Here is a 20,852-nt window from a genome sequence, read left to right as displayed (position 1 = left end):
GCCATGTTTGAGGCCATGTTTGGCCGGAATCGCGATTCCGCGTATGTCGGCTCACATTATCCGCTCGTTTACAGTCTTTTCGTGGTTTAAAACGCTCAAACATGTGAAATGATGTTGGTCCCAACCATTGTGGTAGGTGTCAATGTCACCTTAGGGTCAAGTCAGGTCATTGACCTTTGATGACCTCGGTGCACTTTTCCGAGTTTAACATGTTTCTAGGATAGTTTCGTTTAGCTGATTTTGAATTTAGCATTTAGCAACCATTTGAACATTTACGAAGTAGTTTTGATGCCTTCGTATCATGTTACGTAGCTGCCAGTGGTAGTCGGACACCTGCTACACGGACGCCCATAAGTACTGGTTGACCTGGTTGACCTGACCTGGCCTGCCCCGACATGGCCTAAAGGCATGAAGACATCATCTATGATCCAAACTAACATGAAATTCGTGATCAGCACAAAAAAATATATTACAGCCTTACTTTAGGAGGTTCTGACAGGCCCTGATTTTCCCGTCTTTTGGGTCTGTGACCTGACCTGGGCGGTGTTTCACGGCACGCTGCCAGCGCTGTTGGCACTTTTGGTTTCCATGGAGACATCAACTAGCCTATACCTACAACACTACCGAAGGTTGACCTTAGCTCGCGGAATGCGCTGGCAGCGGCTGGCAGCGCGACCGTGAAACACCGCCCTGGAAGGCCAACCAATGACCAAGGACCTTAAAATCGGGTATCATCGGCTTCCTCTCGTCGCTCACAGGCAACACACTCGTTTTTTCCGCGAGCTCTAGCTTGATCAGGGGCCGAACGGCAGAGAGGTTCAACCGATACCTCCCAGCCCGCGAAGGCTGCGCCAAGCACCGACCCGGAGCGGTGGTCGACAAAAGCAATTTGAAGTGTTTTCAAAGTAATATTAAGGTACGGGTTGAGTGGGCTACCATTTCTCTCTCTATTTTTTTTTTTTTTAGTTTAAAAAAATTATCGTTTCAGGGCTGTGACGAAAAATAAGTGGCCTAAATCCGATGAGAAAACAGGATTTGGGGGTACCCTAGGTTTGGCTCCTTGCACGAGTTGGCCCCCCCCCCAAAACGCAAGTCTGGATCCGCCAGTGTGCCCACGAACGCAAAGTTAAGATGAATAACGTAAATTGTGTGAACGAGCCTGGTGGATGACTTAAAAGTAACTTAATTATTTGTTAATATTGGTCAAAGAAAATTAACTTCGTAACTTTCTTGAAAAGTGACTTACTCAATGGAACATCATGAATGTCGGGTATTTTACTAGCAATGATATTATTCCAGATTCCCGGAGCTCTGGCAAATAGAGTAAACTGATAGTAATTACGCAATCTGTGGTTGGGTATAACACGACCTGACAGCGATAGCACTTGCCCAGAGAAATGTTGATTACTACGTGTTTCACGCAATGGGTTACTTAAAATGAATTTAGTGGCCATGATATTTGGAAGCTTCCCACGAAGGTAGTCATGAAGGATGCAGAGGAGTTGGTATTTAACTAGATCATCAAACTTAAGCAGCTTGAGCTCTTTGAAGAGAGGGGAGCTATGTGTTCCGGGGGAAACCCCAGCTACAATGCGGATAGCACGTTTCTGCGCAACGATGATTGGTTGAAGAGACGTACGATAATTAGAGCCCCAAATACATGCGCAGTAGGTAAGATAAGGTTGGATAAGTGAGTTGTAAAGCAGTGTTGATAATTCTTTATTAAGCAGGTATCTGGCTCTGCCAATGATACCAGTCTGACGACTAACTATACCTGTCACTTTGCTAATGTGGGATTTAAATTTGAGATTTTCGTCTATGAGTACTCCCAAGTATTTTACTGTGCTGGCATGCGTTATTTCACCTTTTGAAACAGGGACACATATGTTAATGTCTGCATCGTCATTAGAGTAAACCTGATATGCAGTCTTCTGAATCGATAGAGAGAGCCTGTTAGCATGCAGCCATGAAGTAATCCTAGGAAACGATTGGTTTATCATATCTTGCAATTCAGGTTTGGACGGCGCGGAATAAAAGACCGCCGTATCATCTGCAAAGAGCAAAAATTTGGCGATGGGGCAAACTTGATAAAGATCATTAATATAAAGTAGAAATAGGACAGGTCCTAAAACAGAACCTTGCGGGACTCCGCACAATAGCTGTCTTGCACTAGAGAGGGCATGGTCAAACTTGACTCGATGGCTTCTATCAGACAGATAGGAAGAAATCATACTAACGGCATTGTCAGATATGGCATATCTTTTTAGCTTTCTCAGTAATATATCGAAGTTAACCGTATCAAAGGCACGAGCAAGGTCAAGGTACACACCAACAGTCTTATTGTTGGAAATGAGGAAATGATTTCATCTTTGACCTGAAATGTGACGTCATCGGTGACCCCGAGGTCAATAAAATTTGGTTTCCTTCGACAAATTTGACAGGCCTTTCGAACGCCGTTTGAATTTTGCGGATCCGTCCAGTAGTTTCGGAGATACGAGGGGGGGGGGCAAAAAATAGCCCCCCCCCCACCAGGTCGCGTTATAAACAGACCCCACCAGGGCGCGGGTTAACAAACCATCCGAGAAGGCTCTTCATTCCCACACCTTAGATGACTCCTCCCTCTCGTAAGTATATTGACATCCGGAGCAGGGGTCGGCCGGCCGGCCAATAACATCTGTGTCGGCGGGTCGGCGGCCGCCCTAATTGGGCCTTATGAGCCGCCGCCGCGGTGTTGGCCGCCGGGTAGCCATGACGATACACTCCTGATACACGCCGCCTGGGAGTGACGTCACGGTAAGCACGGCGGCGGCGGCGGTGGTGGAGTCGGTCGGTCCGGGACCGCCTGTGGTAGGGAGCGCTCCGGGTCCGGGCTGGGCCGGCCCCATCTGACCCGGAGCCAGAGGAGAGGGCGGCGCCGGTCGCCGCGGACAGGTGAGTGGGAGGTGAGACGGAGGTGAGGCAGGTGAGACAGGTGATAGAAGGGTGAGTCGGTCGGAGCTGAGCGTGGTCGTTACGAACAGAGGTGAGTCGGCAGTGGGTTCGACCGCCGTAGATAGAGGCAAGTGGAGGTGCGGTGGCAACGGAACCGGAGACAAGGGATAGAGAAGAGTGGGGAGCAGAGCGTGGCCGGAGACCGCGGACGAGACACCGCTCGGCTCGTCGGAAAGTCATTTCATCCACAAAAGAAACAAAATGTACCTACCATTCGAAAGCTGACGGTGAGCTGATTCCAAAAAAAAATGTATTTTTTATCAAAATTGTCCGATGGCCTTTTTCAAAAATTGCGTTTTTGTAAAAACGTAATATACCTAGCTATTGTTATTCAATGAGCTGATTTGAGAATATTTTATTGTTGTATATTGTTCCTTTGGCATTCAGCTTTCACTGGAAAAGAAAAGAACATGCCTATGATTTCAAGTATGTCCTTGACGGCCCGCTGATTAAAAAAATTATTACGTTTTTATAGAAACGAAAGGCCATCGCACGATTTCGATAAAAATGCATTTTTGGAATCAGCTCACCGTCAGCTTTCGGATGGTATAATTCGCATCTTTTTGTGGATGAAATGACTTTCCGACGAACTATGACTGCTGAGTTATCGGTCGGGCCGCTGTGCGAAGGCTGTATATGTAGATGCCCGAAACATGTTTTTGTATTCCTGATATGTGGATACTTATTTTTACATTGAATGCTGACGTTTACGTACCCTTTTTACGTCCGTCTGGATTCGTTCGTTACTCTCCAATCGTCGCAAAGTGAAAGTTTTTGTTACTACGCTATTGGTTTACGTTCAGTGGTTAGTGGCTTAGTCGCGCTCCTCGGTCGTGAATAACACCCGTGCACTCCGTCAGCTACTGCTGGCCGGTGAGCACCAAAAGTCATCACCATGATTGGTGGCCACTTAATCGACAGCTCGTCTCTGTCACGATAGTCGGTATGTCTCAGTACCCAATCGCGTGCTGTGGACGGGCACAACATCCAATCTACTCTGAAATTAAAGCCATTTCGTGGCGCCGCGGGCTCACCGGAGCACTCACTCCAGAGTGACATCACGTGACCGACTGTAATTCCCGCGGCCAAACACCACGTGACCGGGACTGCTCCTTCGGGCCGGCCGGCTATCCGAAATCCATACGACCTGTGCGTGCGCGGCCGCCCCCGAGGACCTGTCGAGGATTTCTGAAGTCCGGCAGGACTGCCGGCCGGCTCACGAAAACACCCGCCGGGTCGGGGTATATTCGCTGGACCAGGGTATGTTCGCTGGACCGCCTGCCGGCCGTTCGACAGATACCACTGGAACGCCTGGCTGGGTAGACTGCGCCGCCGACCGGCACTGTATTGCGGCACAGTATCGTACAGTGTGGCTCTGTCATGGAACCACGGGAGGCTGGATTGCGGCACAGGGGCGGATCCAGGAATTTTCGGGAGGGGGGGCGGCAAGTTGAAATAGGGGCGACCTGGCAATCCGGGGGCGCCAAACCGTCGTCAAAATCGAGAGTTTAAAACCCACGCCGTGCGTTGTCACGTCCCCCTAGGTTTTTCGCAAATATCTTTAAGACGGCTGCGCGCAGCGCCGCCGTTTTAAAGATATTTGCGCCCAACCTCTGCTTGGATCGCCCAATCCGCCATGGGGAGGCTCACTTTGCTGAAGTCGCCTCATTTCTTCTAAGAACGACCAATTTGCTGTAGGCGGCCCACTTATCTGGGACGCCCATTTTTTTGCTAGAAGTGCCCCTCTTCTTCTTGATGTGTATTGCGTCCCGCTTCTACTGGGAGTGCACCTTTTCTGTTAGGGCACGCCTTTGCTGCTGGGGAGTCTCTTTTTCTGTACTGTGAATGGGGCGGCCCTTTCCTGTTCGGCGACCCCAAATTCTGCTGGGGGCGCCCCATTTCTGCCCAACTTTTGCTGGGGTGCCCCTCTCCTGCAGGGGCACTTATCTTTTGCTAGAGACGCCTCTTCTGGGGGCGCCCTTCCACTGCGGGGGACGTCTCTCTCCTGTCAGGCATCCCTTTTCTTCTTATGGGGCTCCTCTTTTTGCTTGGGCGCCCCTCTTCTGCTCGGAGCGGGGCACCACTCTCCTTTTACTGGGGCACAGCCCCTCTCCTGGGGTTGCCCTTCCGCTGCCTCAGGGGCGCCCCTCTTGTGCAGAATATACTCCTTTTCTTCTTGTAATGAGGCGCCCCTCTTCTACCGGGGGCGCCCATCTGCTGCTGGGGCGTCTGTCTTCTGCCGGATATTGTCAATGGGGCGCCCCTATCCTGCTTGGCGAGCCCAGCCTCTGCTGAAGGCTCCCCATCTCTGATCAACTTTTGCTGTGGCGCCTCTCTTCTGCTGGGGCGCCCCTCTTCTGCTGAGGGCGCCCCTCTCCTGCAGGGGGCTCCTCTCTTCTGCTGGGGCGCCCCCCTTCGCTGGGGCGCCCGTCTCCTGCTGGAGGCTCCTTTCTCCTGCTGGGCCCCCTCCGCTGCCGGGGGCGCCCCTTTTCTGCCAGTGGCACCCATTTTTTATTATGGGACTTCTCTTTTTCTTTGTTGGGGCGCCTATCTGCGGTTAGGGCGCCCCTCTTCTTCCTGGAATGGGGGCGCCCCTCTACTTTTGCTGGGGCGTCGCTCCTCTTCAGGGGGACACCTCTCCTGCCAGGAGTGCCCCTCTTGAACAGAAGGCATCTTTTATCCTTGTAATAAGACGCCCCTCTTCTGCTAGGGGCGCCCATCTGCTTCTGGGGCGACTCTGATCTGCTGGGAATGGGCAATTGGGCGTCGCTCTCCTGCTTGGTGAGCCCAACTTCTGCTGGAGGCGCCCTATTTCTGTTCAACCTTTGCTGTGTCGCCTCTGTTTTGCTCGGGGCGCCCTCTGCCGCGGGCTATGGGCGCCTTTTTCGGATGTCGGGGGGGGGGGGCGGCCGCCCCCGTCGCCCCCCCCCTGGATCCGCGCCTGTTGCGGCACGGGTTGATTTGCTTCAGTGGAAGCTTCTCGTTGGCTTCAGCAAATGATTTGGTATTTTTATTGTCCTCACGTCCCCAGTAAATAGGTTGGTAATTTAGTATTTCTTTGAAACCAGGAATATGATGAAATCTAGCACTGTTTCGTGTGCAGTTTATATTGTTACGTTGTCCATCATTTATTCAGTGTCGCCACTGCCGGTCGGCGGGGGCTCCAGCTGCTGTATGTATCGGCTGGTTTTAAGGTTAGTGGGGTGTTGATTCAGCCGGGTCGCTGACCCGCCCCCGCTGCGGTGGTGGCCGGGAGGGTGCACGGTGAAATGCGGAAAGTTGGCCGCCCGCACCGGCTCCGTTCGTGTGTTGGTGTAGGAGGAGCGGGGCACGCCGAACCGGCCGCGGCGGCAGCGGGCGATGTCGCCGGAGAGGGTCGATATTCAGCGTGAACTGATGCGCTGCTAACGGACACACCTCACGCACCGCGCAGCGGCTCGGCTCCATTGTAAACGGTCCGGCAGTTTGGAGTTGGTAATTGATGGCGCCGAATGGTCGGCACTGGGCGACTCCGCTAATACTGAGGTCAACAAAGGTGGCGATCGTTGGAAGCAGTAATGTTGACGCGGTGTGATGACTTCGGACCCTTTTACTGCGATAGACGGTAAATAAAGACGTACGAACATTTCCAGTTAATGTTAAAAAAGGGTTTTCTAATTATTGTTTGCCAACCATCCAGTCATGCCTCACAAGGCGAAATGAGCATTTACGAAAGGTAAAATCAGGGTACCTATTGGTTCTTGCGGCTCTTGCGGATCGATCGATACTCGTTAAGACTGGTATACGCAACCGAAGTGTGACGTCATGACTACTGGCTGGGGCATAATCAGCTGACGGCCCTGTGTTAAAGCAATGGGACGAAATTTTATCAGCATTTTTAGAACAAACTGGACCTAGTAAGATAGTTTGGGGGCCAGTTTCTAGGTAAACTGAGTATATTCTGTTTTTCTACGCCCAAAAAATGCTATGTTTCACAGCGGAAAGGACCGAATTTCGCGAAATTGTTACGGGCGGCGAACTTGACGCACCAAATACATGACCTTGAGATGTGAACTGTGACCGCGTCGGGAGGATTTTGATGCGTAAGGTTTGACATATTTGAGTTTGAGCTGGATAAATATTTTTTAGTTGTAAAAAGCAAAGGAGAAAATTCACCATATAAGTTATTTTAAAAATCTTTTTTATTTTAAATCCATTATTTTAAACCTCTTGATCTAAAATGTTTTGTATTTCTGCGTCAACTTCACCGCCAATTAGGTTTTCACGAAATTTTGTGCTTTGCGTTGTTAGATTTTGCAATATTTTTTTCATAGAAAAATAGATCATACATCGTTGTCCTAAATTCAGCTACTAAAACTATCTAACTAGGTCCAGTTTTCTTGGGAAAGATCGGCAAAATATTGCCCCATTGCTTTAGCACGGGGCCGTCAGCTGATTATGCCCCAGCCACTTATCGTGACGTCACGACTTCGGTTGCGTATTTAGTGGCTTGGCTCGTCCGAATTTATTCATAGGATGTATGTTGAGCCGTTTTGAAGGTCTGTCTGCTGGTGCTTTCTTAGTTTTACCTCTATATATAGGTACTTGCTTATTTGCTTTATTTCTTTTTGGTTGATGGCGCATGTCTCGGTAGATTTTGTGTCTGACTGCCATCGCCGTAATGGCAATGAGCAGCGCCCCAGACGGAGGCCGAGCGCCGCACATGACGTGAGGTCACGCAACGCGGGAACGTCCCATCGACTGCCTGAGACGCTCGGATTAGAGGGAAACGATTCTAGCGCTACGTGTGTGCCGAACCGCCCGAAATAGGAGTCAAAGGCATTCCCTCGCAGAGGCCCACCGTGCTGTTCGCTGCAGCCCTCAGACGGTACGAACGGCTGGTTGTGTAATCGTTCACCCGCGGCGGTTTAGCCCCGGGAGTCGGCGCGGTCGGCTGAGTGGTGCGCCGGCGCCCCCTGACGGCCCCGTCGGCTGCAGAGGTCGCCAGGGGTCTGCCCTCGGGGCCGGCCGTCCACGGACCGGTCCACTGAGCGCCAGTGGTGTCCCGGTGCCGAGTGGGTGAGCGCGCCGGCGGACGCTCAGAGCGCCGCCATCGACCAGCGCCGGCGGACCGAGTGTGGACGGGATCGGCAGGTCGCCCGGCCACTGGACGAAAACAAACGGACCGCGCCGCGCCGCAGGTACTGGTACGTGACATGGAGTGCCGCGCCGGTAATGGCCGGGAGCGGGCCGGCGGAAGACCGATACTGGCGAACTGCCATGGCGCGCAATCACGCGGGAATGCGCGCAGTTGGTGTAACCTTGAGCAGCTTGAGGGCAGCTATGTAATTTTGACATTGAACAATGGTTTATCAATGGGTGGTGGTCAGATGTAGCGTTGACATGACCTGCGTAAAAAAGAATTGTCATGCTTTTTACGCAGGTCATGTTAACGGTTCTGTAGTCAGCCGCACTGTATTAAACGTGCTAGACTTGATATTGGAGACATAAAACCAGTAAAACGCCTTTTGGGCGAAGAACGAGCGAGCGAGATAGTGAGCCCTGCACGTGCGGAAGGGCGTGAGGGTACTTCCAACGGGCTTGTGCAAAGCACCCTTCTAACCGGTCGCTAGCGGTGTGCCAAATTTGAACGCAATCGGCCCAGCCGTTCTTGAGATCTGGAAGCGGCATTCTGCACGTGCGCACGTGCAAACGGGGTCCAAACTGACTTTTGCACGGCACCCTTCTAACCGGTCCCCAACCGTGTACCAAATTTGAGCGCAATCGGCCCAGCCGTTCTCGAGATCTGGGAACGCCCCCTGCACGTGCGCACGTGCAGTAGCACCCTAACTGCAACACATGGGAATGCATTGCCTGGTGGGTGCCTACCTGTATGCCAAGTTTCAGCGAATTCGCCCCAGTAATTACAGAGTTATTGAAATGGGAACAAATTTGGCACCTCTTATTGTTGTATTTTGCACGTGCACTGGGGGTGACCCACATGCATCGAGAGTATCCTATTTTTGGTAGAAGGGATGCTGCTACCCTACAAAAGTTACCGCAAGTCAATCGCCCAAGCGGCTGCTGAGATATGAGCTTCTCAAAATCACTACTTTTGCAAAGCAGCTTGAACACCCTTGACTTTTCACGTGGCACGTGCCACGACGGTCACTGAGGTGTATCAAAAGTAGTCAATTACGGGGTAAAAGGGATGGGGCTACCCAGCAAAAAAGACCGCAGGCCAATCGGTCCAGCGGTTGCTGAGATATAAGCCTCTCAAAAGCGTTACAGGCCGGGCCGGGCCGGGCCGGGCCGGGCCGGGCCGCTCATACTGAGATTTTTCCGTTATATTGAAAAGACTCGCTTCGCTCGCTGCGCTCGCTCGCTCGTAACTAGCTATGAAACTACCAAGGAATATACCTATTATGTGCATTCATGAATCATTTGGGAACAAATATTGCTTCGTAACTGATCATTTCAATGTTATGATGTGATGCAACTCGTCTAAAATTGCGATTTCTGGCTCAGGCTGGTAATAACAGTACCTAACAAACAGATGATCGATCTTAAACGGTTTTTTAAATACAGTTTGCTCTCGGACCCTTCTATTTACTTTTTGTAAGAAAGGTATGAACAGGTGACTATTTAGTAACATGCTTTATAAAAAAAAAAACTTAAAAAATAATCAAATAAGAATAAGATTGAGTTCGACTGATGCACGCATATTTTCTCTTTTCAAGAAATGAATGAATTTGCTCACCTTTGATATTGATAGCACTGCTGGTGGGCATAATTGAGTCTCACAATTATTGCGACTGTAAGATCTTTCATTGTTAGATAGGCAGTTTTATCTGAAGTTTAGCGATTACTGCACGAAACGACTGCGCATCTACTGTGGGGGGACTCAGAGCGCCACGCTTAATGCGGTACAGTCTAGTTTCAGGCGTATACTGCTGCTGCCATCTAGCGGCCGGTGGGGGAACTTAAAGTTAGCTGGGGACCGGGCGGTGGTCGGTCACCGTTACGTTGCCAAATACGCGTTGGCTACTGGTATGGATCAGGATGTCGATTTCTGCTGCGTTGCGGTGGCGGAGCATCACAAATCCGCCGACCCCTGAACAGTGACCTTGACCCGCACCATCTGATGTGGCTTCAAAAGCCAAGCCGAGGTGGAACTGGGAGAGCTCGCAGGCACCCACGATTTGGCAGAAATCGACACTCATGGCTATACCTATCAGCATCGGCGATCAGGGTGAAACGGGATTAACTTTTTTTAATTTGTTGCTACAGGTTTTGCGCTGCTTGTTACAGCTAAAGTTCTCAATAATGAGTCATTCTAGTACTGCAAATAAAAGTGATGCTAAGGACAGTTTATGGTAGGTATGTACTTACATACACGTCGATGGAGGTGAATGGCTCGCACAATTGCGAATGATTTATATAGACCAGCATCCATAAACTCTTCTGCAAATTGCTGAGTCTGGGCCTGTCATTTTTGTTCATATAAAGGTGCAATGTAAACTGTAAAGTTAATCACACACAAAAATAACGGCAGTGTGAACTACGTATGCATCTAAAAAGTATTTCTTGTTGGGAGGGGGGATGGGGATGCATATCGCATACTTACTTTTAATCATACCCCCGACCTCGAACCTCTATTGTCGCATTTGCCATTTTTAGCGGGTTGGCCACGTTTCGACTATGCCTCATTAGAATGTAATTGCAACTGAACCCGTCCGTTCTTCGTGTTCGCGAAGGTACTGTCAATGTCATATATAGGTACTGCAGTAATATTACCGGGACGGTATGGCTAGTCCGCTCCCGAACATATGGAGCATTCGAGGCGGTATGACTCATCCGTTATGAAACGTGCCGTCGCTGACGCCGATCCCAGCCGGCCCAGACAGGATTAGGGCGCACGCAGCCCGCAGGGCAGCTCGCCGAGGCTCCCCGCCCCGCCCCTGAGGCAGCATGATCCGCCGAGCCGCCGCCCCAGTCCCCACCCCAGACGACGACCCAGTCCCCAGTCATCACCCCAGACGACGCCCCAGGCCCCCAGTCCCCAGTCCCCACCCCAGACGACGACCCAGTCCCCCGTCCCCACCCCAGCCTCTGTCCACCGGTGTGTTCGGTGTCTGTTTGCCCGCGCTGTCCCGTCCGAGTTCGGACGGCGTCAGCGGCGCAGTCCGTGTCAGCCGAGTCAACACCGGCGGGCCATTGAGGCGGCGGACGGCGCCCAATTCGGCGGCCCGATCCATAGCCCCCGGCGACGGCCGCCGCGGCCGGGCAACGCCGTGTTTGGGGCCATCGCCGGGACGATATATACCGAGTGGCCGGCCGGCTGACCGGGCCCGGACGGGGCATTGGGTCGAGCTAATGCGACCACCCCGGGCACTGCAACGGTCGGGCCTGGGCCGAGGCGGCGGGACTTTGTGTATCGCCCCTTGGGAAATAGTCTTTATCGGACGGGCAGTTTAGCGAACGTAGAACAGCAAAGCCATGACCCATGTTCTGGATTTCACTCTTCAGGGAAAAATCATCAATGATTCGAGCACTTTATGGTTATTTTTTTTAGTTCTTTTTCATAGTGCAGTGTTCTAGCTCAATTATTATATATAGAACTATAAGGTACGCAGTTCCCTTTTTCCTCACTAGTAGGTACCTACCTAGTCTATGTTTTGTTACAATTTTAGACACACATTAAAGGAAACAGTTCACTTTCCTGAAATTAGTATTTTGCTATGGATTTACGATATTTATGCTCAAAATGATCAGAAAATAAAATAAAACCTTTTTGTAAAAACAATTATTTTCTATATTTTTAATATAGGACGAACTATATTCTATGTAAAATAATGTTTGACGCGGAAGCTTATTACGCGTTGATCAATCATATTGCGTAGTTCAAACCTACGCATGCTGCATTAGCTGTAAGCAGCATGCTGATTGGCTGACGATGACGTGGCTGCATTCCTGTGCAAGGCGCACATTCCTCTGCAAGGCACTCTTTTCGGAACGAGAAATGGAATATCTTCGTCTAGGGTGATCGTTGAGCCGTAAAAGCTCCTGATTTGTGCTAGTCTCAGCTCAAGCTACGAAACTGCTATTCCAGTTCAAAATCCCATGTTAAAAGTGAACTATTTCCTTTAAATATTTTCCAAAATTATTTATCGGTGTTCCAAAGCACCTCAAGGTCATCCTTGCATATTGCATATACAGTTGACACCGACGCCTACTTAGAAACCTAGTTACAGGAGTGGCCCGAATTTGAAGCTGGCCATCACGTCTGCAGTGTCACGTATGTATAGCCTTACTTTCCTGATGACGGTCGGATTACACGGTCCGTGCGCTTAAATTATGAATGGGTCAGCTTTTCATGGCTGTAGTGACAGGGCCAGCCCGCCGTTCAGTCCCTGGCCCTCTAAATCCACTGTTTTGTACCCGGCAGGCACCGGCCTCGGACCCCCGCCGGAGCTCCGAATCCGGGGCTCCAATGACGTCACAATGAGGCGACTATGGACCGGGCCTTCTGGGAGCACCGCCTCAAGCTGTGGACCGAACAGCGCTCCGTGCTGAAAAGGTGAGCTGCATAACGGTGGAGACATGACATTGACATGACAGTACCGCGTACCGCCGTGTTTAGTTGTCCCATAATCTGGGCACTCTGATCGCACACGCCGGTGACCTTGACCGCCCACCGCCGGGGGCTGTGTTGGTCGGTGCAGCCGGCGGCGCCGGCGGCCGGCTGGGGTTGCAGCTGCAGTTGCCGCGGCGCAGCGCCGCGTGTGTGGCGGCCCTGCCCGTCCTCGGGGAGGGATGATCTCACCCCGTCTGTCTGCGCCCGAACGGTGAGTGGGGCCGACCGGGCACGCGACAGACGCCCGTTACCATGGCGACTGGCGGTCGATTGTGCACGATGACGCCGTGCCTGGGAGTTCCGCTGTAAAATGGCTGCCTGTTCCATGGCTATAGCTCTGGCCGATTGAGACATCCGAGTGAGGACTGATGATTTTGTTTACTTCGGAAAATGTTATGCGTTAGGTAGTTGTGTTCATATATTTTGTAAAACTAGTGTTCCTGTGATCTGTTAGATGCTTCAGTGTGTACCTATTGCTTGTTTGTTGTACCTAAATGTGCCTACTGGGAGATTTATAGGTATGCTGTTCGTCAGATACTGGGATGTAACTGAAACATGTAATTGTAGATTAAATAGGTCTTCATTTTGTTTGATTTGAATTCCCTTTTCCTGACTTATTTTGTCAGTAAAGCTACGACAGGAAGTGCGTAAAGCGATGTTTTTGGTATTGAGCATGTCGTTCCTATGAAAGAAAAAAATTATCAATTATTAAACGTTTCGATGACTGCACTGAAGCCATAAAGTTGTAGCCTCATGCCAATTTTTTTTTGTTGTTGTTGTTATGTGATGCAAATCCTACCTACCTACCTACTTTGTGGTGTTACAAATGCGGGGTCTTGGTGTTCTGAGTTGACTTACAGTGCAGTCGGACTGGTGTGTGCCGCGTCTACAGGTCCTAGCATTTGTTAGAAAATAACTTTATCCATCTTCCTTGCATCTGTTTTTACCTGGGCTGTGCCTATGTGTGTACGTATATTCTGCGTCGATTATCGACCCTTCTGCCGCTGCCGGTGGCAGCAGTGCCGGGCCGTCCGGGCTCAGGGACGGCGACGTAAGGGCGACAGTTGCCTGGCAACGGAAAAGCACATAACGCCACCTCCGAGCTAGCACACACGCGCACAAACAGACACGCATACACGAACACTGAGCCACACAGCTACACTCCCGTATCAATACCCGTACCAGTAGGTACCCAACACCCAGTACCCCCACCAATCCAATAGCCGCACCAATTCCCGTACCAATACTCGTGCCAATGTCCATATCAATACCCGTACCAATACCTGTAATAATACTCTTTTCAATACGACCACCGGGTATGTAAGTACCAGTATCTACCTTCACTAGAACCAGTACTATTGCCGGTACTAGTACCAGTACCTCCACTAGTACCAGTGCCTACCACTTCCGGCACCAGTACCTACCTCCGCATGTGCCAGTTCCAACTCCGGGTACCAGTACCAGTACCACCATGAGTACCAGTACCACCATGAGTACCAGTACCGCTGCCGGTGCCACCTCCGGGTACGGCGGTCGCCGGCGTCAGTCGCCTATAGTAACGGCCGCCAAATAGTGGTAAACAGCGCCCGGTGGTGGGCGGTGTCGTCGGTGGCAGTCGTGCCGCGGCCGCCGGGCGGGGCACAGACTTACCGACGGAGCGCCGACGACGTACCGACGGAGCGGCCGTGACGGAGGAGCGGGCGTGTAACACAGCAGCAGCCTGGCGGACCGACGGAGACGGCACGGAGACGGCGAGAGACAGAAGACGGAAGACGGCGAGAGACGGACCGTGCCTGGTGGAGGGAGGAGTGATCAGACGGGTGACGGAGCGGCAGTGAACTAAGGGCGACGGAAGGCAGAGCCAGTGCGCAAGGAGAAGATGCCCTGAGATTGAGAAGAGTGAGCAGTAGCACGGAGCAGGGTGGAAGGCTGATCAAAGAACGCGAGGGAGCTAACGAGTGGTTAGGAAGACGTTTTGCCGCATTGCTGCTGTGATAGCCTAGGGCGTGAGTGTGATTGTGAGCGTAGACAAATATCCTATCACTGAGAGAGTGGAGCATTTAGGCAGAGGACGGGTCAAGGTGGCACTCGTAAGCAGCCAGTGGACGGGTCACGGCAGCATCCGCCCATAACCGGTGGACGGACGGTGGGCGGCCGGTGGACGGTCAGCTGTCCCTGTGCACACCATCTCTGTGGACGACTGGTGGCTGTCCCTGTGGACGCCCTCTCTGTGGACGACTGGAGGAAGGCGCTGCAGTCCCTATGGGCCAGCACCGCTGCTCCGTGGCCAGCCGGTAAATCCGTCCTCGTCGTCCTGCGCCCTGCCGACAGGCCCGTTACCGTCTCTCCGCCCTGTAGGCTGACGACGGATGAAGGAAGGTGTCGCCCGTCGCCTGAAATGCGTCCGTAGATGGAGACCCAGTTCAGCTCCCGGCTACCGTCGTTCAGGGAGGGAATGAATTTGCTCTTTGGGCAGAGGTAAGGAGATCGAGGGAGGATGAGTGGTCATTCAGGCGGCAAAGCATTATGTCTGTCTTTAATATTTGTCCTGTGTAGGTATTATCTGTGCCTTGCATGTGTCATCGCTTTTCTTGTTCGACATGTGTTAACGTTTATCTCTTGCATGTATAAATAGAGTTGGGTCTTTAATCGATAGGCGACGACATTGGACCCAAGCAGATTAAAGCAACGCCATATGACTTATTTTGGTTGGTTAATGCGGAATGCCTGTCTGAAATGGTCGACAAGGTACGTACCTGATGAATGATTTATCTGCCAGATTTGGAACGTTCCACACGCACAATGTTCGCCAACTCACTGTTCCATCAACATAGGCGCCTGTCCCTTGTTTTGTCAATAATCAATATCCACTCCCTCACTGCACTGGTGGTACAGTGAGTCCGTGGCGAATGTCACGCTTGAGTGGTCCAGATATCTAGCTCAAAATAGCCGTACTGGAGTGAGACTCCGCTTTACGAGTAACGTTGCATTATGATGGCTCTTTTCCCGACTGTTCCTGGAACAGAGGACAGGATTAAAAACCGTGAACTTGTCCATCTTTCAAACGCACAATTTTTATCAATAGAATCTAAGACAGAATCAAATAGACCAAGTTACGGAACAACAATTTTTGGCAACATTTTTTTCGAGACAGATTATCGCTATTTTCAGTGAATGTATTTTATTTATCAGCCTTCCGAGCCAGCCCCGTGTGTATAAGACCCTTCGTTCCCAGCCCTCCAGCTCGGCCTCAGCCCCCGCTGTGCCCCCGTGGTAGTGCGACGTTCGGTGGCGTTCCGTGACGGCCGGGCTGTTCTGTCACAGTGTGTGACGGCCAGGTCACGCCACGGTGCGTGTCCGACCCCCGTCTCTGGGACCGTCTCCCGGTCGGCGCCGCTCTAACCAAACCGCCACCGTGTGTCGTGCACTAACGGCCTAACTTGGAGCGGGCGGCGGCCGAGCCAGGCTCCGCGCCGACCGGTCAGCCGGCGACCTTGACATTTCGGCCAGTGGGAACGGCCGGCGACCGGCCCCATCGACCAGAACCGCGCTGAAAGCCTCGCGGCCCGAGTGGCTCTTTGTCAAACTATCAAGGATGAGCTGATAGTTTTCACAAAGTGGCCAAGGCCCCATTTGGCTGTTTCCAGGACGAGGCTATTGCTATTTCAAATTACGTCAACGCTGGAGGAGACAAAAGACTGAACAAAAGGCTCCAGCTCCTATACGATTCTCATACGGTCAATTCTTTTTATCCTCTTCTTTTAGCCAAGGCACTGCACTCTTAGACACATTTCCCTGCTCGTGACTGACAGTTAGTCGTTGTCCCACCTGTCCCACAGGGACGCTCCTGTTCCAAAGGGAAGGCTCGAACGCTGCAGACTCAGACTCAGTCTCAATCTCTTTCACATCTCCCTTTTATTCTCTTATACTCGGTCCTGAGATAGTTTGAATAGACCGAGATATCGTAACCTAATAAAACAAACAACTAAACGAGTTACAGTTGAGTTCGATGAACACGAGACGAATAGCTAGGTCGCCTGCTGTGTGAGCTAATCTATTTCCTCTATCTCTTTCGATAGTCATTGTAAGCACATATGCTATGGTGGCAATCATGTAAACCGATCGACTGTTGCACTGTCGGACATTCTGACGGTATACCTAAGATTAGTGCGATGGCGCGAAGTGCCCGATAAGCAGATTTTGATGTCAGGTGTTTCGGCAATCTATATTACTATTTGAGGAGGGTGCGTCTGTCCGTTACCGAGGTCCCGACTTGGTCGTGCTTTGCGTGGACTACAGGCCAGACCGTTGCACCTAGCCCGATGAAATTTGCACAGCTTATAGATCAAGGATGCGCGACGTGCCTTTGAGGGGTCTCAGCTCGATCGGATTGATAGGGAGCGCGTGGCGCGTGCTCAAAAAGTGCAAATTCGCGTCATAGACTTTACATGTATAAATCGGCGTGCGAAATCGGGCGAAAACGGCTAATTTTGGCCGACACGGGTCCAGTTCCCAAGCAATATCTTGGTGACCAGGGGTCCGACCGGCACGGGGAAAACAGCATCGTGTACAGAATTGAACGGGCTATTGAATGGTGTGCAATGCAGAGGATAGCACGCGCCACGTGCACCGGAGAGGGCACTTTTATTTGAAAAATTGCGGTTTTTGAGAAATTTTGGAATTAATTTTATTTTTAGGTGACCGTTAAATGGAGCGAGTTGAATCAACGCCTATTTGCAAGAGAAAGGTACCGCCTCTCATATAAAAATTGTGAAAAGCTGATTGATCCAAATCAAGGTGGTGCAAATCACAGGAGAAAATGGTGTTTGTCAATTTTGTGCCACTTTATTAATCACACGGGGTTTGCTGCATAACCTGATACCTTTGGCAATTGAATATGGTACCATTGGATAGAGCATTCAATTCTGTCCAATATTCACTCTTCATTTTTGCATGATTAGCAACAGTATCCTTAAAAATGTAAATGTTCCAAACCATTACATTGTCATTTTTAGCGAAATTCATCGATGGCCCTCAAAAGACTTCACGCCAGTTTTCGAATCATTCTAAAGTAGAACGCATGATAATACGACACGGGCACCTCGATGCGATGTATCTTTTTGTTTTCTTACAAAATGCTTGGCCGTCAAAAAGCAATCGAACGAAATGGATATCTACCAACCAAATCGACACAGACCAACCCAATACCCACGGGTCAAAAAATCCCCCCTTCGCGTTGCGGAGCACGCGGGTAACCCTAGTATATGCTGTTGCGTCATCCGACATCGAGCTCTGGGTGCAAGCATATAGCTGTCCATAACAGCTGACCGATTTCTTTCTCTCCCTCTGCAGGCGTCCGCGAGTCTCATCCCACTTCATGGAGAAATATGAGAAGCTCGGCAAAATCGGCGAGGGCTCGTACGGCGCCGTCTACAAGTGCCGAAACACGGAGACAGGCCAGCTGGTCGCCATCAAGAAATTCATGGAATCGGAGGAGGACCCGCTCATCAGAAAGATCGCCCTCAGAGAAATCCGGATGCTCAAAGTACGTAATTGAAAGGACGCATAATGAATTCCTATGACGCATCTGACTGAGACTCAGTTATGAATTATCGTTTGTTATGTAACATCGCTATAACGTATAGTAAGAATGGCTTCATTTCTGTAAATATCTGACCCTGACCCTCAACTACCTCGCTTTGTTTCAGCAATTAAAACATCCAAACCTGGTGAATTTAATAGAAGTATTTCGACGGAAAAAGAAGCTGCACCTAGTATTTGAATTTTGTGATCACACTGTACTTAGCGAATTGGAAAAGCACCCCAAAGGGTAAGTGAAACACTGACGGTGCGGTCGCTCAGCTTTGGCATATCGCAAATTTCAACCGAGCTGAATCGTCTGAAGCATTGCAGCGCATAAATATTGTACCATCTATAGCATAACGAGTATCCGGTGGATTATCCATTTGAATTGTACGCTTTTGGGTCGGTAAGGGATTGGATCGGTAAGGACTGACCTAGTTATAAATCACCTTGTGGTTTAGAAGTTCATTATGCTTGTGCTTATGCATAGTTAAACAGCTGGGTGCAAGCTATTGCACTCAGCGGTCACTGTACGGGCTGCAATAGAGGAATATCTACCTAAACAGTACCAGTGCCCCGAGTGGTTAAAGCTGTCCTGTTATAAAATTTTGGTCCATGTAAAAGGCGGCGCCTTTAGAAGTTTTTCTGAGCTCGCTATACGCCGTGGCGCTTACACCTTTTTAGCTTGGACCTTTATAACCTGCTTGGCATCCAAGTAATGAGTAGGCTGCGTTTTATCGATCAGGATATACGTCAAATGTGCATTTCTTCATGAACCGTGCGTCTCTCGGCTGAATGCAATGTTTGCACAGCACACACACAGTCAAACACCGAGTGACTGCCGTCTGTAGGCTGATTGTCTGGAATATATGTACACAGCACACACATAAGCACACGTCGAGTGGCAGTCGTCTGCCGGTACTGGGAGCTCGTCAGGTTGGGCCGGGTCGCTCGTTATCTGTGTGTGTCGCACGGGCCGGCATTGTGCCCTGAGGCGCCGACATGGCGTGACCCGCCCCGTGACCTCGTTTTTCGCCAATGCACGCCGCCGTGTGTGACGCTGCTGACGCCATGGGCGGACGACTATTTCCGGGTCTATAGACGATACTGGGTAACGAGGCCCATAGGAACACCGGGTGTCGCATTTTAGCACCGCCGAACAGCCTGTTACAGGACGGGTGGCAGCCAGTTTTGACTTTGTTTTGTCGTAGGATGGCGGTGGAGCTCCTCGAATTTAGGAGTCTGAAAACTTCTCGTTTCATTATTTTGGAAACGGCGTCACCCATACATGGAATTTTTTGCTATCAGTCACGTTCATTCACCCATCCTCTCTCCTCCTCTCTCCCTCCCCTCCCCTTCCCCTGTCTATCCCTCCGGTCTTTGGCCCCGTTTTTATCCCCTCTGTGTGCCCCGCCGTCCCGCTCACGTGTCGCAGCCTCTCGTGGGTTCCGGGCCGCGATGTCGCTCATCCTGTTTGCTCCGTAACATCGAGCCGCTCAGTGCCTATATCCGACGTATCCGGCTGCACGAGACATGCACCAACTCACGTGGCACACCTGTCACACGACAGCACAGCTATCGAGCTTTTGTTTGACCAATGCCCAGCAGTGTCTCATGTCTCGTTAACTGACTCCCCGTCCTGTATACCCCTAAGCGTGTTGACCCGTATACTGACTACCCCCTCCCCCCACCCCCGTTCAGCGTGCCGGAGGAGCTGACGAAGCGGATCACGTGGCAGATGCTGCAGGCCATCAGCTACTGCCACGCCAATAACTGCATCCACAGGGACGTCAAACCCGAGAACCTGCTGCTCACCAAAAACCAGGTCCTCAAACTGTGCGACTTCGGCTTCGCCAGGAACATGAGTGAGTGCCCGTAGGAGTGGGTGAGTGCGGTATGCAGAAGGAATTGTAATATCAGCATGCATTGACTATTGAGTTCATCTGTCGCTACAAATATTACGTCTACACAATCTACCGACTCATTCTCATATCTCAGCTGCTCATATATTATAATGACATCTTAGCAGTTCCGTCTCACGGCGACTGCATATACTCGTAATTTGTATCTGCTCGTTTCCGTGACAACAGTGGTTTTTTCTTTCATCTGGCACGGTGCCGCAGATGGCTGGAATGTTATGATGCTACGGGATGAAGAGATATACGTCGCAGCCCGCTAAATATTCCATATATATAAATGCACTTTGAATGCTTTCATTTCCGGTAGTGCGGTGGTCAATTATGCTAGACTTCTGCTGACAAACATTTTTGATGCCTCGTGACTTTCAGCAACTTTTTTTAGATTATTTAACCCGCGCCCCAGTGGCGGTCTCAGCCAACTTCGCCCTAGTGGGGGGGGGGGGCATATGCTACCACCCACCCCTAACTCAAAAACTAAGAGGGCTAGAAAGACGCGGTAAAAAGCAGTCGATAGCTCTCGATGCGTACGTTTGAAAGTATTAGTCATTTTTCATCTTAGAGCAATATTGGGGTCACCAGAGGTCATCAAAGGTCAAATTTGCGAATTGTCATTATATTTTGCAGAAAACATGCCATTATCTCAGGAATTGTGATAGCTAGAAAAACGATTGGAAAAGCAATCGATAGCTCTTGAACTCTTCTTTTGATCAGGTCATCATCAAAAATGACCTCAGGTCAACGGT

At 50.7% G+C, this 20,852-nt stretch overlaps 1 protein-coding gene across 8 annotated transcripts in view; it reads left to right on the top strand.

The window, feature by feature from the left end:
- The first annotated feature begins 7,990 nt into the window (after positions 1–7,990).
- Positions 7,991–20,852, top strand: part of LOC122382542 (cyclin-dependent kinase-like 1) — a 27,343-nt gene continuing 14,481 nt past the window's right edge. For 2 of the 8 annotated variants that reach the window (XM_043368021.1, XM_043368019.1), the window contains exons 1-5: positions 8,032–8,171; positions 12,419–12,550; positions 17,960–18,152; positions 18,316–18,437; positions 19,892–20,055. In XM_043368021.1, coding sequence (XP_043223956.1) covers positions 12,486–12,550; positions 17,960–18,152; positions 18,316–18,437; positions 19,892–20,055 — 544 coding nt within the window. In that variant the 5' untranslated portion in view covers positions 8,032–8,171; positions 12,419–12,485. The other 6 variants (XM_043368022.1, XM_043368018.1, XM_043368024.1 and 3 more) reach the window with 6 other exon arrangements.

Source organism: Amphibalanus amphitrite, unplaced genomic scaffold (genome assembly GCF_019059575.1).
Source record: "Amphibalanus amphitrite isolate SeventyFive unplaced genomic scaffold, NRLGWU_Aamphi_draft 000142F_arrow, whole genome shotgun sequence".
NCBI classification, from domain to species: domain Eukaryota; kingdom Metazoa; phylum Arthropoda; class Thecostraca; order Balanomorpha; family Balanidae; genus Amphibalanus; species Amphibalanus amphitrite.
This window is presented reverse-complemented; position numbering and strand designations above follow the sequence as displayed.